Source organism: Chrysemys picta, chromosome 5, assembly GCF_011386835.1.
Source record: "Chrysemys picta bellii isolate R12L10 chromosome 5, ASM1138683v2, whole genome shotgun sequence".
Taxonomy (NCBI): Eukaryota; Metazoa; Chordata; order Testudines; family Emydidae; genus Chrysemys; species Chrysemys picta.
The window spans coordinates 99,323,972-99,342,958 of NC_088795.1; the positions used below are offsets into that span (position 1 = coordinate 99,323,972).

The following is an 18,987-nucleotide window of genomic DNA, read 5'->3' on the forward strand; positions in this document are numbered from 1 at the left end:
CACAAGTGGTCGTACATATTCTTGTTATTATACAACATGGGTGTTTTCCACAGACTTATTATTTTTTCCTTTTCCAACTACTGATCAGGTTCAGTTTTCTGTATTGGTTAGAAATCTGACAGGATCACTGTCCATGGTGGTATGACTGCAGGGAAATGATTCTTGGGGCTTGTCTGCACAGTGCTTTGGTTTGCATCAGAAGGGTGTAAATTTTAGTCTGCACTAGCATATTGTGAACTAACTGGCCCGTGTAGACCCTGCTGATGTGCTCTAAAAGTAGTCCTATTTATTTTTTCCTCCTTAACCACTTACCCACTACCCCACTAGAGCCACCCTATTCCCCAACATGGAGCCTGGGGTGAAGATTCTCTCTGGGAGCTGTTGTAAACTAGAAGGGCGAGAGAAGCAACCTTTCCTTGAGCCTGTAAAGTTGAGTATTGGCAATAGCAGGGAGAGGCTGGAAAGTAGCCTTCCCCCTTAGCTGGATGTTGCAGGGCTCAGGGTAGCAGGAAGAAGGGGAGAGGCTAGGAAGAAGCCCCCAAACTCTGAATGGTTGTGTGGTGCTATTACCTGTAAAAATGGCACTGCTGAGGAGAGGAAAGGGGATTGGGGGAAGAGACTCAGTAGCTTGTGCCCAGGCAGGCACAAACTCTCTCTCTCTCTGTGGCTTTATTCACTTGAGCTCCTGGCCCCTTTGAGCTGAAGCAGGTAGGCAGCTGTGGGGTAGAGGAGAATGTTCTGGAGGACAGAATGGCCCAATGGCTGTATATTTGACACCCCCGTTTAAGAGCTAAACTTAATTTGTGCAGGTTTTGAAAGACTGACGGCCTTCTAGTGTCATCAATGACTGACCAGATCTTCTCTGTTGTATGCAGTGTAGTTGTATCTGTGTCGGTCCCATGATACTAAACAAGGTGGCTTATCTAATATCTTTTATTGGACCAACTTCTGTCACACTGAGGGTACCTTTCCCAGACCTGAAGAAGAACTCTCTTTGGCTTGAAAACTTCTCTCTCTCACCAACAGAAGTTGGACCAATAAAAGATATTACTTTCCCAGCCCCGCTTCTCCCCTCTCCCCCCCCAGAGGTGATTTACGCCTCTACCGGCTGCTCTGGGTGCCCAAACCTACCTGTCTGCACTGCCAGGGAGTGGGTGCATGACTGCTCTTGTAGCTTCCCTTTGCTTCCCCATCAGAAGTCATTTTTCTGCAGATAAGCAGAATTCCAAAGGAGTATATCATGGAGAAGCCAGATGATACCCTACATTGGATCATGCACCTAGAGTCTGAATAAATATTCAGAAAAAATGTGGTCTTCCTCTTAACAGACAGAGAAAATGAAGGTCGCAACTCAAGAGTTCATGAATTCTAGAAAACCTCTGGTTCAAATTTGAATGCCTCTTCTGGGAATGCTGGTATTGTGTATAAAGGTACACCTCTACCCCAATATAACACAACCCGATATAACACGAATTCGGATATAACACGGTAAAACAGTGCTCCGAGGGGGCGGGCTGTGCACTCAGGCAGATCAAAGCAAGTTCGATATAACACGGTTTATAACGTAAGTTTTTTGGCTCCCGAGGACAGCGTTCTATCGGGGTAGAGGTGTATATCTGCACTGCAGCTGTACCATTGTAGAGCAGAAGTATAGACATTTCCTACATTGATAAAAGGTGTTTTTCTGTCAATATAGCTAATCCACCTCTCTAAGAGGCGGTAGTTTGTCAATGGAAGAATTCTTCCCTCAACCTAGCTGCATCTACACTAGGGATTAGGTCAATTTAACTACGTCACACAGTGCCCAAAATTTTTCATAGCCCTGGGTGGTGTAGCTAGGTTTGATCTAATTTTTAAGTGTAGACCAGCTCTCAAAAATCTTTCCATGGGGCAGACTTCATATAGGAATTCTTCAATTTCCTCCTTATGTTACCATCACAAACACCATGCAATCCAAATGTCAAGACTGAGGTAGCACAGGGGAAGCTATTTTGCATTGTTTTGCTCTCCAGCCAGTTTATGCCTTCTGCCTCTGATTAACAAATTAGTTTGTCCCCTAAGTTGCAAATACTGAAATCTCATAATAAAGAATATGTGAATACTGTTAATGGAAGAAAAGAAAATTTCAGGTAAGAACAGATAACTGTTCTTTCTCTCTCTCCATACTCTCTACTTATCTAGGAGGGTCAGGGGATTTTTTTTAACCCTCACCTGAGAGAGATGTCTGTTTTGGCTTATTTTCCTCTGTAAGACATAGCAGCTTATCCAAGTGTGATGGTTCTTGCTCAGTTAAACAGAAATCTCAGGAATGTTTCCTTTGTAGTAAAACAGAACCAGCAGAGCAAGATTAGTGCATTCCGCCTGTCCTTCCTGGTAGCCAGAGATCTTCATGCCATTGGCTGAGCATGGAAGCCGCTTAGGGAAGACTTTGTGACCAAAGTAACTTCCCCCCCAATGACGAGGGGCCCTGAAGACAGTATAAGCAGAATGGAAAAACCTTAAGGCCAGTCTCAAAATATGGAGACACACCTGTATATTGCTATGTTTTTTCCCATATTAAAGTATTTGAATATAAATTAATTCCACCTGTCTATCACAGGACAGATAGTACTATAGATTGAACCTCTCTAGTCTGGCACTCTCTGGTCCAGCAACATCCATGGTCTGACATTATTTTATTTTATGTTTTTTATGCTTTATCTACTTATTTCCTTGTGCCAATACAGTAAAATTGTAAAACACTAACCCTTTGCTATGAAGAGAACCAGTAAGCCTTGGCTAGGTGGTGGTGCAAACATTGTTCTGTTTATTTGTCTCGGCGAGATAAAAATTAAGAGACCCGCTTGCTACAATATTGACCTCCCATGGTTCACCAAATTCTCTCTGTTCAGGTCCTGAGGGTGCCAGACTAGAGAGGTTCAACCTGTACGGTAAAAAGGGGATGGGATAGTGGACTAGAGTTGTCATAGAAATGTAGGGCAGGAAGGGACCACGAGACATCATCAAGTCCAGACACTTGCGCTGAGTTAGACTCAAGTACACCTAGCCCATCCTGTACTATCTCCCTTGAAAGCTTATTCCAATGTTTAAATATCTTTATAGTTAGAAAGTTTTTTCCTAATATCTAACCTAAATCTGACTTGTTGCAGATGAAGCCCATTACTTCTTGTCCTACCTTCTGTGGACATGGAGAATGATTGATCACCATCCTCTTTATAACCACCCTTAACGTATTGAAGACTGTTGTCAGCTGCCCCCTCAGACTTCTTTCTTCAAGACTAAACATGTCCAGTTGTTTAACCTTTCCTCATAGGTCAGATTTTCTAAACCTCTTATTGTTTTTGTTGCTCTCCTCTGGACTGTCTCAGATTTGTCCATCTATTTCTTAAAGTGTGCTGCCCAGAATTGGACACAGTACTCCAGCTGAGGCCTCACCAGTGCCAAGTAGAGCAGGATAGTTACCTCCTGTGTCTGATATTAGAAGAGGTTCAGAGAAGGGCAACTAAAATGATTAGGCATTAGAAAAGGTTCAGCGAAGGGCAACTAAAATGATTAGGGGTTTGGAATGGGTCCCATATGAGGAAGATTAAAGAGGCTAGCACTTTTCAGCTTGGAAAAGAGGAGACTAAATGGGATATGATAGAGGTATATAAAATCATGAGTGATGTGGAGAAAGTAAATAAGGAAGTCTTATTTACTTGTTCCCATAATATAAGAACTAGGGGTCACCAAATGAAATTAATGGGCAGCAGGTTTAAAACAAATAAAAGAAAGTTCTTCTTCACACAGCGCACAGTCAGCTTGTGGAACTCGTTGCCTGAGGAGGTTGTGAAGGCTAGGACTATAACAGGGTTTAAAAGAGAACTGGATAAATTAATGGAGGTTAAGTTCATAAATGGCTATTAGCTAGGGTGACCAGATGTCCCGATTTTATAGGGACAGTCCCGATTTTTGGGTCTTTTTCTTATATAGGCTCCTATTACCTCCCACCCCCTGTCCCAATTTTTCACATTTGCTGTCTGGTCACCCTACTATTAGCCAGGATGGGTAAGGAATGGTGTCCCTAGCCACTGTTTGTCAGAGGGTGGAGATGGATGGCAGGACAGAGATCACTTGATCATTACCTGTTAGGTTCATTCCCTCTGGGGCACCTGGCATTGGCCACTGTCGGTAGACAGGATACTGGGCTAGATGGACCTTTGGTCTGACCCAGTACGGCCATTCTTACGTTCTTATATATAGCACTCCTATTAATACATCCCAGAATGATATTAGCCATTTTTGCACCTGCATTATATTGTTGATTTCATATTCAATTTGTGATCGATTATAGCTCCCAGATCCTTTTCAGCAGTACTACTACCTAGGCAGTTACTCCCCATTTTTTATTTGTCCATCTGATTTTTCCTTCCTAAGTATAGTACTTTGCATTTGTCTTTTATTGAATTTCATGCTGTTGAATTCAGATCAGTTCTCCAATTTATCAAGGTCATTTAGAATTTGAATCCTGTCTTTTAAAGTGCTAGCAGTCTCTCCCAGCTTGGTGTCGTCCACATATTTTATAAACCTCCACTCCATTATCCAAATCATTAATGAATATATTGAATAGCACTTGATCCAGGACAGACTCCTGTGGGACCCCACTAGATATGTCCTCCCAATTTAACAGCAAACTATTGATATCTGCTCTTTGAGTACAGTCAACCAGTTGTGCAGTCCCCTACCTTATTGTAGTTTCAGATTCTAGACCACATTTCCCTGGCTGGCTTATGAGAATGTCATGTGGGACAGTGTCAAAAGCCTTACTAAAATCAAGATATATTACATCTGTAGCTTCCCTCTATTCACTAGGCCAGTAGTCCTGTCACAGAAGGAAATTAGGTTGGTTTGGCATGATTTGTTCTTGACAAATCTACGTTGGCTTTTACTTACAATACTAATATCCTGTAGGTGCTTACAAATTGATCATTTAATAATTTGTTCCAGTGTCTTTCCGGGTAATGAAGTTAAGCTATCTAGTGTATAATTCCCCTGGTCCTCTTTGTTTTCCTTTTTAAATATGTTTATGATGCTTGTCCCTCTCCAATTGTCTGAGACTTCATCCGTCCTCCATGAGTTCTTGATGATGATTAACAGTTCTGTGATTGCTTCAGCTAGTTCCTTAAGTGTCCTAGGGTGGATTTCATCAAGCATTGCTGACTTTAATACATCTAACCTATCTAAATATTATTTAGCCTGTTCTTTCCCTATTATTTTGCATTCCTTCCCCTTTGTTAATATTAATTGTGCTGAGAATCTGGTCACCATTAACCTTTTTAGTGAAGACTGAAGCAAAATAGGTATTAAACACCTCAGTCTTCTTGATGTCAGGAGTTATTACCTCCCCTCCCTTCATTTTTCTCTTGCTTTTAATGCATTTAAATAACCTCTTCTTATTGCCTTTTATGTCCCTTTCTAGGTGAACTCATTTTGTGTCTTAACCTTTCTGATTTTGTCCCACATTCTTGTGCTAGTCTTTTGAATTCATTCTTAGGAATTTATCCATGCTTGCACTTTCTGTAGGATTCTTTTTTGGGGGAGGAAGGGGGGTCATTAAAGAACTCCTGTTGGGGTTGTATGGGCCTCTTACTGTTTTTTTCTATCTTTTCTTTGTCTTGGGATAGTTTGCTGTTGTGCTTTTTATATTGTGTCTCTGAGAAACTGCCAGCTCTCCGGAACTCATTTATCCCTTACATTTTCTTCCATGGCACCTTACCTACCAGTTCTCTGAGTATGTTGCATTCTGCTTTTTTGAAGTCTTTATTCTGCTGCTTTCACCCCTTAGAATCATAAAATTTATCATTTCATGATCACTTTCACCCAAATTGACTTCCATCTTCAGATTCTCAACAAGTTCTACCCTGTTAGTAAGAACTAAATTTACAATGGCTGGCCTCCTGTTACTTCTCCACCTTCTGAAACAAAAAGTTGTCCCCAATACATTCCAAGAATTTAGACATTTATGTTTTACCATATTACTTTTCTAACAGATATCTGGGTAGTTAGTTTCCCGTTACTACTAGGTCTTTTGTTTTGGATATATCTATTATTTGTTCTAAAATGCCTCATCCACTTCTTTCTCCTGATTTGGTGGTCTATATTAAACCCCTACAGTGACATTGTCCATGTTTTTCTCCCCTTTTATCTTCATCCAGAGACGTTCAACTGGTGTGTCTCTCATCTTCTTCTGAACCTCAGAACAGGTGTATATATTCTTGATGTATAATCCAACACCTCTTCCCTCTTTCCCTTCTGTTTCCTTCCTGAACAGTCTATACCCATTTATACCAGTATTCCAGTCATGAGATTTATCTCACCAAGTCTCACTGATGTCAGTTAAGTCATAATTTAGCTTATGTATTAATATTCCAGTTCTTTCTATTTATATGTAAATGCAAGGAGTATGGGAAATAAACATCTAAGATGTGGAGAGCAGATCCCCCAAAGTTTTCCCTGTTGTTGCTTCTATAACCCTATTGCAATTTTCCATTCCTCCCCCCTACCCCAAACATTTAACCCTCTGTTAAGGTCACCTCTTTTTATACCTGTCTGTAGGCCTTTGAACCTAGTTTAAAGCCCTCTTCACTAGGCTGGTGAGTTGGTATCCAAAGATATTCTTCCTCTTCTTGATCAGATGGACACCCCCCCCCCCCCCAATCTCTTTCTAGCATGCTCCTCTTGAGAACACCATGGTCAAGGAACCCAAAGCCCTAATATTGTCATCAGTATTATGTAATATCTGACAACAGCCTGCAGTGAGTGACCAGATCTAAACTGAGCTGGTTGTAGGTATAAATCATTAAGTAATGATGCTACTATTGAGAGCAAGATTAAGATTTTCTTTAAAGGACTTTTAAATGAAATTCTTTGTTTTCATTAAGCACCTTTCTACATGAACTAAACACTTCATTGCAAGATCTTTCTCAGTGTCTTTCTCCATACATTTGGACATATGGGCCAGACTTTTTCAAAAGTATGTATGTACATTTACTGGTGTGCTTAACTGTGAATACAGTTTTTCCTGTGGCTGCATGTATATAATGGGTATTTGCATATGCATGAATACCTGTGTGTCTAAACCAAAGAAAACTGCCATCTTTTAGGATGTTAAGTGATGACTGAAATTTCTTAGTTTCTTAGTTTATTTGACACACATACTATATACAATGTAAATTATTTCAAAAATACATGGTTAAGGCTAAGATTTTGTCAAGGATATTTTTAGTAAAAGTCACAGACAGGACACGGGCAATAAAGAAAAATTCACGGAAGCCCGTGATCTGTCCCTGACTTTTTTACTAAAAATATCCTCAGAGCTCCTGGATGCCCCTGGTGCCCACGGTGGCTTGGAACTTGAGAGGCCCTGCTGCCCTTGGTGTCCCAGAGCTCCTGGGCCTCCTCGGCCGGGAGCTGCCGGGGGGAGGGCCCCCGCCAAGCTCCCAGCCAACGGCTGAATTCATATAGGTTACTGGGGTGTTTAATATATTTGTTAATGACCTGGAAAGCATGGTGAATTCTGAGGCAGCAAAACTTGTAGATGACACAAAGTTATTTAGTTTAGTCAGGGCCAGAGAAGACTGTGAGGACCTCCAGAGAGAGCTAAATAAGCTAGGTGAATGGGCAACACAACGGCAAATTAAAGTCAGTTTGCATTTATTGAAACTAACACACAGTGGAGGAAAAATTTAAACAACTTATACACTTTACAAGGTTCTAAATTAACTGTATCAACTCAAGGAAGGGACCTAGGCACCATTGTAGGCAGTTCAGTGAGAACCTCTGCTCAGTGCAGCTACAGTCAATAAAACAAACACAAAGTTAGGTTGCATAAGGAATGATATGGTGAATAATATAGTGTATATTATGCTGCCTGTATATAAAAAAGTGGTGTGGCCTCATCAGAATTCTATGTAATAGTACTTGGGGGCCCACTTCAAAAAGGATATTACAGAAGTATAGATGGTTCAGAGACAAGGACATGGGAAAAACTCACATGGAGAGCGATTGAAAAGATAGGCATTGGTTAGCTTAGAAAGGATATGAATAAGATGGGACATAATGACAGTATATAAAATAGTGATGGTAGATCAGGAACTTCTGTTCTCATTGTATCATAACACAGGAACAAGGGGAAGTTAATGAAATTAAAAGGTGGAAAAGTCAAAGCAGATGAAGATATGTTTTCACATGAGTAATTAAATGTGGAACTCGCTGCCACAGGAAATTATTGGAGCTGGGAACTTAAAATTGAAAAAGTGATTGAATATTCATATGGATATCTGGAATATCCACAGTTGACCTAATGGCAACGAACATTTTGGAGTGTATATTAAACCTTATGCTTTGGAACTATGCCAGTGTCTAATTATTAGAGAGCAGGATGAGACCTAATTGGGGTGGGAGAGATCGGTTCTGGGTGTCCCTAAACTTCCAACTGCCAGAAACTGGGACTTGGTGATGGGTTGGATCATTCAAAATTGCCATGTTCTGTTCTTTCCCTCTGAAGCATCTGGCACTGGCCACTGTTAGAGAGGACAGCATAATGGAGCATTGGTCGGACCCAGAGTGGCCATTCTTATGTTCTTATTCACAGCTGCTTATTGCAGAGTTCTTGCACTTGCCTCTAAATAATCTCGTGCTGGCCACTGTCGGAGGGACTTCAGGTCTGATCCAGCTCTGTACTGTCTCCTGCTAGAGTGTGATTGGTCAACATATGACTTTCTTTACACTACGAGATACAGACCTAAATTTAGGCTGGCAGGAAAATTAGGGCACAACTGGGTGCTCCCATTGCAGCACTGGTTCTCATTGAATTCAAACTTAAATATAAATCTTGGTCCTGATAGTCTTCAGTGGACTTGAGTCTAGCCTCTCTCTAAAGCTACCTTACTCACCATGATCAAGAGTGTCTGTCTGCAACTGCTGTGATTCTCAAGAAAGAAGAAACTTTCATTTGACAAGAATGAGATTTGAGAGCAAGAGTCAGAATCTTCTCTGCAGCTGGCCCACTGATTCTGAACTCCATTCGGCAAGAGCTGATTTTGACCTGATTTTTGATTTTGTATCTTTAATCACAAATCTTGTTGCCTTCAGAACAAAATATAACTACCGTCTCTTTGGTAGAGTTTTCCTATTTTGATTATGATCAAATTCTCCTTCCTGTCTTATAAAACAGAGTACTAAGCAAATGTCATATTTATACTGCCTGTTGTAGTAATAACTTTGGTGCTTAGGGTATGTCTACACTACGGGATTAATCCGAATTTATATAATTCGGATTTGAAAAACAGGTTGTATAAAGTCGAAATGTATGTGGCCACACTAAGCACATTAATTCGGTGGTGTGCGTCCAAGTACCGGGGCTAGCGTTGATTTCTGCAGCGTTGCACTGTGGGTAGCTATCCCATAGCTATCCCATAGTTCCCGCAGTCTCCCGCGCCCATTGGAATTGTGGGTTAAGATCCCAGTGCCTGATGGGACAAAAAACATCGTCGCAGGTGGTTCTGGGTACAGCCTCACCTCCTCCCTCCCTCCCTCCCTCCCTCCCTGCATGAAAGCAACGGACGGCAGACAACCATTTTCGCGCCTTTTTTCCTGGGTGGGTGAACACTGCAGACTCCATACCACGGCAAGCATGGAGCCCGCTGAGCTCAAGACAGCAGTCATGAACATTGTAAACACCTCGCGCGTTCTCGTGAGTTTATGCTCAGCCAGGACCAGAAAAACGAGGCGAGGAGGCAGCGGCGGCGGCAGTGCAGCGACAAGCATGATGAGGACATTGACATGGACATGGACACGGACACGGATACAGAATTCTGTGAAACCGCGGGCCCCGGTGCTTTGGAGGTCATGTTGTTAATGGGGCAGGTTCTATCCATGGAACGCCGATTCTGGGCAAGGGAAACAAGCACAGACTGGTGGGACCGCATAGTGTTGCAGGTGTGGGACGATTCCCAGTGGCTGCGGAACTTTCGCATGCGTAAGGGCACTTTCATGGAACTTTGTGACTTGCTGTCCCCTGCCCTGAAACGCCAGGATACCAAGATGAGAGCAGCCCTCACAGTTGAGAAGCGCGTGGCGATAGCCCTGTGGAAGCTTGCAACGCCAGACAGCTACCGGTCAGTCAGGAATCAATTTGGAGTGGGCAAATCTACTGTGGGGGCTGCTGTGATGCAAGTAGCCAAAGCAATCACTCAGGTGCTGCTACGAAAGTTAGTGACTCTGGGAAATGTGCAGGCCATAGTGGATGGTTTTGCTGCAATGGGATTCCCTAACTGTGGTGGGGCGATAGACGGAACCCATATCCCTATCTTGGCACCAGAGCACCAAGCCACCGAGTACATAAACCGCAAGGGGTACTTTTCAATGGTGCTGCAAGCACTGGTGGATCACAAGGGACGTTTCACCAACATCAACGCGGGATGGCCGGGAAGGGTTCATGACGCTCGCGTCTTCAGGAACACTACTCTGTTTAAAGGGCTGCAGCAAGGGACTTACTTTCCGGACCAGAAAACAACCGTTGGGGATGTTGAAATGCCAATAGTTATTCTTGGGGACCCAGCCTACCCCTTAATGCCATGGCTCATGAAGCCGTACACAGGCAGCCTGGACAGGAGTCAGGAGCTGTTTAACTACAGGCTAAGCAAGTGCAGAATGGTGGTAGAATGTGCATTTGGCCGTTTAAAAGGTCGCTGGCGATCATTATTGACTCGCTCTGACCTCAGCCAAAGAAATCTCCCCATTGTTATTTCTGCTTGCTGTGTGCTCCACAATCTCTGTGAAAGTAAGGGGGAGACCTTTATGGCGGGGTGGGAGGCTGAGGCAAATCACCTGGCTGCTGATTACGCGCAGCCAGACACCAGGGCGATTAGAAGAGCACACCAGGAAGCGCTGAGCATCAGAGAAGCTTTAAAAACCAGTTTCATGACTGGCCAGGCTACAGTGTGAAATATCTGTTTGTTTCTCCTTCATGAAAACCCGCCCCCTTTATTGACTGATTTTCTGTAAGGAACCCACCCTCCCCCTTCCCCCAGCTTTCTTTCAAACCAAATAAAGTCACTATCATTTAAAAATCATTTATTCTTTATTAATAGATTAGAAAAAGAGGGAGGGAACCCGGGTGGTATTTGGGAGGAGGATTGCTGGGAAGGAAAAAGCCACTAAGAAAAGGTTAAAAAAATGATAGCCTTTTGCTTGGGCTGTCTACTGGGGTGGAATGGGAAGGTGTACGGAGCCTCCCCCCCGCGTTCTTACACGTCTGGGTGAGGAGGATACGGAACATGGGGAGGGGGGAGGGTGGAACAGGGGCTGAAGCGGCAATCTGTTTTCCAGCAGCCGTTCCTGAAGCTCCACCAGACGCCGGAGCATGTCTGTTTGCTCACGCAGCAGCCCCAGCGTTGCATCCTGCCTCCTCTGATCTTCCTGCCGCCACCTCTCATCTCGAGCGTCTCTCCTGTCCTCACGTTGGTCCCTCCGGTCCTCACGTTCACTGGCTTCTTTCCTATACTTTGAAACTGTTTCCTTCCACTCATTCAGATGAGCTCTGTCACTGCGGCTGGATTCCATAATTTCAGAAAACATCTCGTCTCGCGTTCTCTTCTTACGACGCCTTATCTGTGATAACCTTCGGGATGGAGGAGGGAGGCTTGAGGAATTTGCAGCTGCTGTAGGGAGGGGAAAAAAGAGAGAATTGTTTAAAAAGCTACATTTTGCAGAACAATGCTTATACTCTTTCACGGTGACCAACACTATTCACATTACATAGCACATGTGATTTCTGTGCAAGGTCGCATTTTGCCTCTTAATGCTGAGTGCCTGTGGCTTTGCTGCTAGAGATCACAGGTCTGGGCAACAGAATTCGGCTTGCATGCGGCCATGGTAAGCCATTGTCTTACAGCTTCTGCGCCCTCCTTTCCCACATACCAAGCATAGCCTGTAGAGTGCTGCGGTTTTTCTGTTAACATTCAGCAGCAGCAGAAAACAAACTAACCACCCCCCCGTCTCGCCATGAATTCTCTGGGATGATCGCTGTACCCCTCCCCCCCACCGCGTGGCTGGTATCAGGGAAGATCCCTGCAGGCACCAAACTAACCACCCCTCCCCCCCCCCCCCGCTGCCGCCCCGCTCCCGCCATGAATTCTCTGGGATGATCACGGTACCCCTCCCCCCACCGCGTGGCTGGTAACAGGGAAGATCCCTGCTAGCCAAACGCGAAAAACTCAGGGCCAATTTGCCATCTGCGCTTGGCTAACAGCAGGGAAGGATTTATTTTCCGCCACAGGCAAACAGCCCAGTAGGAACGGCCACCTCTGTCCCCTTAATTAAGTTCCCGTATTTCAACCAGGTTACCAGGAGTGATATCACTCTCCTGAGGATTACACAACAAGATAAAGAACGGATGTTGCTTGAATGCCAGCAAACACCGGGACCATACGCTGCCAGGCTTTGTCAGGCAATGATACCAGATTACTTGCTGCAAGCATGGCGTGGTCAAGTGTCCTACCATGGAGGACGGAATAAGGATGCACTGCCCAGAAACCTTGTGGCAAGGCTTTTGGAGTACCTCCAGGAGAGCTTCATGGAGATGTCCCTGGAGGATTTCCGCTCCATCCCCAGACACGTTAACAGACTTTTCCAGTAGCTGAACTGACCGTGAATGCATCCCAAGTCCTCAGGGCAAAGTAATCATTAAAAACCGTTTGCTTTTAAAACAAGTTTTATATTTTCAAAGGTAAACTCACCTGAGGTCCCTTCCATGGGGTCAGAGTCTTGGGTACTGGCTTGGGAGGGTACTTCAGTCAGGGTGAGAAAAAGATCCTGGCTGTTGGGGAGAACGGAGTGCTGTGTGCTCTCTGCAAGCTCATCCTCCTCCTCCTCTCCCCCATCGGCAGAATCCTCAGGCGTCGCTGATGAGACTATCCCCGACCCAGAATCCACGATCACAGGTGGGGTAGTGGTGGCAGCCCCCCCTAGAATTGCATGCAGCTCGGCGTAGAAGCGGCATGTCCGCGACTCTGACCCGAAGCGACCGTTTGCCTCCTTTGTTTTTTGATAGGCTTGTCTGAGCTCCTTGACTTTCATGCGGCACTGATCAGAGTCCCTATTGTGGCCTCTCTCCATCATGCCCTTGGAGATTTTTTCAAAAGTTTTTGCATTTCGTCTTTTAGAACGAAGTTCTGCAAGCACTGAATCCTCTCCCCATACAGCGATCAGATGCAGTACCTCCCTCACGGTCCATGCTGGTGCTCTTTTTCGATTATCAGCCTGCATGGTTACCTGTGCTGATGAGCTATCTGTGGTCACCTGTGCTCTCCACGCTGGGCAAACAGGAAATGAAATTCAAATGTTCGCGGGGCTTTTCCTGTCTACCTGGCCAGTGCATCCGAGTTTAGATTGCTGTCCAGAGCGGTCACAATGATGCACTGTGGGATAGCTCCCGGAGGCCAATACCATCGAATTGCGGCCACACTATCCCTAATTCGAAATGTTGAAATCGATTTTGGCGCTACTCCGCTCGTCGGGGTGGAGTACAGAAGTTGATTTAAAGGGCCCTTTACATCGAAATAAATAGCATCGTTGTGTGGACGGTTGCAGGGTAAATTCGAATTAAAGCTGATAAATCCGAATTAAAGTCGTAGTGTAGACCAGGCCTTAGATAGTACAGTAATACCTGCTTAGAAACAAAACAGACAGTGTTGGGTTTTAAAGTATCACTTTGGCTTTATGAAAAAAGCCATGGCATTATCAAACTTGTGTTTAATAGTGAAGGAGTTAGTCATACAAAACCTTTCCCAAGAATTTTAAAATCCTTAATACAGTACACTGTCAAAGTTCATTGCATTAGTCAAAATAGAATAAAATCTTACATACTCTCTGAAATTTTGGGGCTGCATGTGCTTTCCCTGAACTTCAGGAATCTCTTTTCCCCCATAGTTGTGTTCATGACCTTCCTCTGCTGCAGTGCCTGTGAATTGTTGTCATGTGGTATTGATTAGATTGGGTCCATCTGTGACTGCTGTTCCCACCAATATTAATTTATGCAAATATATCAGTCCCTATTGTTGTGCCCCTCTTCCACTTGTCTGCTTATCCTCTTGCATCTTCGAATAATCCTAGATTGTGAGGTTTCTGGGGCTTGATAATCTGTTTTACACGTTTGTACAATACCTAGCATGATGGTTCCAGAACCTTGATATGAGATTCTGGCCACTACAACAAAGAAATAATAAAAACAGTAACTAAACAGTGTGCTTTTATTCCAGAAAGTGTAGTTTGTTTTTGTGTTTTCAGAAAACATATCTATGATGCATTTAAAAACAAATTTCTATTAAATGTACACTTTTAAAATATTCCATATCTTTAGTTGGGAGGGATGCAATTCTGTTTCAGAAATCACCTTAAATTCAGTGACCTTCAGAAAGTCTAGAATGTAATATTTTCAGTTTGATCACTGAGATTCTCTATCAGATTCAAACTTGTGATTAGGTTAAGTTTATAAACTGACTTTGTAGCTCCTTAACTGTGACACTCATTCAAATGTCTTGCCAATTCCTATATTTTAACATAGACCTCTGTTTAACATGTTAAAAAAATTCACAGCGATGGCCTGGTAGAGAAGGTGCATAAAAATTTTAGATGACAAATATTTCCTTAATTTTGTTTTCGGTTCTGATACAAGACAATTTGGGTCAAAGCATATGTTCATAAGTGAGAACTGATTAGAAGGATAAACTAGAGTGTGTGCAGATCTACAGTAGAAAAAATAAGTCATTCTGCTGATGGTTTCTTATGAAAATCCAACCTGGAGATTAGCTATTTCTCTGTTATTTCTCCGCTTTTTCTGTTATAGTGAAGTCTTTGTATGAATTCCATTTGAGATGCTCTGTATGTGTGGTGTGTGAAGTTCTAATTGTGCATAATGTAATGACAGTATTAAGATTGTACATTCCATTTTCAGTTATTTCAGGTATGTCTGTAATTGCTTGTCTTTTAAAAAAAGTTAAACACAAGTTTAAAACATTTAAAGAAAAGTCCTCATACATAATTCTTGAGTCATTCATTCATTTGTATGCTGTTTCAACATAAGAAATAGTCATGTACTCTAATGTGTTTATCACAGCAAGGTTTCTAGATAAAGGAGAGATTCTCATTAGAGTAGGTCAATGCAAGTAAAACAATCAAATAGTTCAACTAATACTATGTTTTTAATAAAGTGAAGCTAATAAAGCAATGTAAATTACCAATATTAAGACTTGTTTGGTTCTGATCTACTCAGCAGTTAAGTCTCCAAAGAAAAGCTCTTTATGTAGATTAGATCAAAGGGAAAGTAGTATAGCCAATTAGATGGTTTGCTCTGTAAGACAAATATTGTTGTTGAAAGCTCAAAGTAGCTTGATTATCACTTCGAAAGTTTTTTTCTCTTACTTAATTGGCCTCTCAGAGTTGGTAAGACAGCTCCCACCTGTTCATGCTCGCTGTATGTGTGTATATATATCTCCTCAATATATGTTTCACTCTATATGCATCCGAAGAAGTGGGCTGTAGTCCACGAAAGCTTATGCTCTAATAAATTTGTTAGTCTATAAGGTGCCACAAGTACTCCTGTTCTTTTTGCAAAGTAGATCAGTAGTTCAGACAGGTGTGGTTTCCTCAGAAGGTTTACTATTATTATTTGTATTACAGTAGTGCCTAGGAGCCCTAATCATGGACCAGGTATGCTAGGGATTGTACAAGCACAGAACAAAAATGCTATCCCTGCTCCAAGAACTTACAATCAATTATTATAGCTTTATTCTGCAGTTTCTTGTTTGTATTTAGGGGATAACACAGGGACCTTTGAGTTTTCTCAGAACCAGAGAAAGTTATATTACTGTGTCAGATCCCTGAAACTAGAGCACTCTCTGTCTTACAGTTGAAACAGGCACAAAAGTAGTCGTCTGATTCGGTAGCTAACAGTATCAGAAAGGGAAGGCTACCTTTTGTTTTAACAACAAGGAAATGTAATGAGGGTAGGTTAGCTTCTCACCAGTTTATTGCTTTTGCACTTCAGAGGTCCCCCTCATCTTTCATGTTAACTTCTGGCTAGTAGGCCTCTGGTAAGACAGTGAACCCATTCCTAAGCAAAGGAGAATAGCTTGCACATACCAGTTTTCAAAACATTCTCCCTATGCACTTGTGTTTTAGGACAGCTCCTTTTGATGAGTGGGGGCTGTATCTGAGGTGCCCCTTGAGTACCTGACCTCAAGTGTGCACCACTGATTCTACCCCAGCCCCTGATGAAGCATAGCTGATTGCTTGGAAAATTAAGAATGCATGTGGATTTTACAGCAGTTTGATTATTTAACAGAGAGCTCAACTTAATCTTAACAATGTTTTGGCAAAGATCACCCTATAATATTGCCTGCACTGGGTGGAAAAACTTCCAACAGCAGCTCCTCAGCCCAAGCACAGTACAGGCTGAGGGTAAAAATGTGCACAGCATTTCACAGAAATGTCCCAAAGCCAGCACTCAAACTCACACCCATTAGATGGTACATGGGTTCAAGGTCTAATTGTCTGTTGTCCTGAGCCACCCAAGTGCTTCTGAGATAAACTGTGCTTCTGCACACTGCTGGTTCCCATTGTACAGTGCAGCAATCTTACAGTGCATGTGCAAATCCACTGTCTGTAATATGGATCCCAGGTTCAACCCTAGCTAACTTTTAAAATCTTGCTTCCACAATGTGGATCTGGATGCTGGACACTTACTTAGATCAAATGCAATCTGATGATATCATTTTGGGGGGAAGAGGCCTGACATAATTTGAGCCACGGTGTGCATAGAGAGGTTATAAAAAACAGAAAATTTTACTGACAGGTCTTTCTCCCCCTTGCTGCGTCTCAGGAACCCCTGGAACAAACTATTCCAAATTTGCACCACTCAATATACTCCAGAGCCTAATGATGATCTGAATATGCATTTGGATGTTAGAGCACTTAGAAATATCTGCTGTTAAACAATAAGTTCATCTCAAGTTTAGCTGCTACCCTACGGTAATAAAACTACTCTGAAAATTTTCTGCCTTTTTCATGATTTCAAGAACTGTGCATTATGCATCTGATTCTCTCATCATCTTTGGCAACTACTGTAAATTATTGGTAAAACGGTAGCTCTTATTGAGAGATATTGAGACATCAGAACGTTGACAATAGTCAACACTAGGTCTCTGTCCAGTGCGTATCTGCTCACTGAATGGTTGTGTTGAATGTGCCAGAGAATCTAAGGCAGTCATAAATTCTTGGCTGTAAGAGGCAATGTATCATAGAGGCCCTCCATCATACAGCTAGGTGTGTTCAGAGCATCTCAGTAGTTCCTAATTCATAAATATTTAAATAAAGTTTGCTAATATTTTCCAGTTACAACTGTGAGCAATTATTGTTACATGGGCTAAAATATATATACATCAGTTGTGCTGGGTTTATAAGTCTTTGTCAAAGTATGAGTGGTTCCCCTCGTATTGTTATACCAATAAAAACTAGCAGGATCTTATTAAAGGGGACAAGATAAAGATGCCACATTTATTATGATAACAATTTGATTTATGACCAATAACTAATATCTTAATCCTTACACACACACACACACACACACACACACACACACACACACACACACACACACACACACACACACACACACACACACACACACACACACACACACACACCAGATGTTCTGCAGCTTCTGCATAGTTACCAGTCCTGCTTGGGTTCGTAGCTTGTGGTGGCTAACTGGCCAGGAAAGCTGGGCACAAGGACGAGCTGGGTCTCTGTTGGGCATGCACCGATGCCCTTCCATGTTGGCAGCAGATTGTTACCCCCCTCCAAAGTTTTCCATCTCACCCATCCTTTTTGTAGGCTTTAGTTTGAATCCAGAGTCTATAGGTCTTGCTGTGTCAGGCTGCCTCTGGGTTTGGTGATCGATCACCCGTCAATTGCAGACATGACTTTCAGCCTGGGACTGGGCTTTGATCTTCCTTCTATTGTACCTTTTCTTTTTAGGGTGGATTCTTCTTACTTTGTTAGGGCTCTTGTCTGCATCTTCAGCCCTTGGTGTTTGAACTCTATTTAATCAGGACAGGCTGGGGCTGGAGGTTGATTCCATCATCCATACATACCTCATTCACACATCTAAACTAATAAGATTACAGCAGGGTTTGCAAAAATGAAGGTTGCAGCAAGCCCTTACAAAATGGAGTAAGCGTTTTAAAATGGGGTTTGAATTACAATATGGCAAACAGTGAACAGAAGTTACAATACTGAAACATTGTCTCAGTGATTTAAGCAGGAATTGGATTGATAGTGAAACTTACAAAGGCAGCTGACTGAACAGCTATGGCTCTTAATAAGCATCTTAACTGTTAATTAGCCAGTTATTGGGGTAACCGGTTTTATGAATGAATAGTGTTTCATTCATAAAACTTTACTTATGAAGTTACATTAATAAAGTGAACAATTAAAAACAATTTCATTTATCAGTTCTACAGTATGGCAAGTAGAGGAAAGCAAACTAATGTTGATGTTCGTAGTGCCTGGGGGTCAAAGGCTAGTCCTACATGGATCATTCTTTGATGCAGGGCTGGCAACTGTCCCTTTATGTTCCCAGGGTATTCACCCTAGCAGCTGATATGTCAGGAATGGTTGGATTTCCACCCCACTGGCTTGGCATCAAGCCCCTTTTCTGCCAAAGCATGACAGTGTGGTCCTTGCTGAGGCCTCAGCAACAGGTGAAAGTATAGACATGACAGAAGGAAGTTCTGGTAGTGAATGAGCTGCTGAATGCAGAACCCTGAGAGAGAGAGACAGACACAATTTCAAAAGATAGGAGTTTGTTGTATCCTATCAATAGGGCCCTGGCTGTGAAAAACATGTTGTGGACTGTGGGTACATCTACACTATAGGGGGGAGTCG

The 18,987-nt window shown here is 42.7% G+C and overlaps 2 protein-coding genes across 8 annotated transcripts in view; one reads left to right on the plus strand and one right to left on the minus strand.

Moving 5' to 3' along the window:
- PDS5A (PDS5 cohesin associated factor A) overlaps nucleotides 1–18,987 on the plus strand; it is a 170,995-nt gene that overhangs the window by 41,873 nt on the left and 110,135 nt on the right. The gene's annotated exons all lie outside the window — the stretch shown is intronic.
- LOC135983997 (uncharacterized) lies at nucleotides 11,109–13,513 on the minus strand. Its single transcript, XM_065598131.1, has 2 exons — nucleotides 12,780–13,513; nucleotides 11,109–11,702 (listed from the first exon to the last, which is right to left on the minus strand). The coding sequence occupies exons 1-2, from the start codon at nucleotides 13,306–13,308 to the stop codon at nucleotides 11,242–11,244; spliced, it is 990 nt and encodes a 329-aa protein (XP_065454203.1). The 5' UTR covers nucleotides 13,309–13,513; the 3' UTR covers nucleotides 11,109–11,241.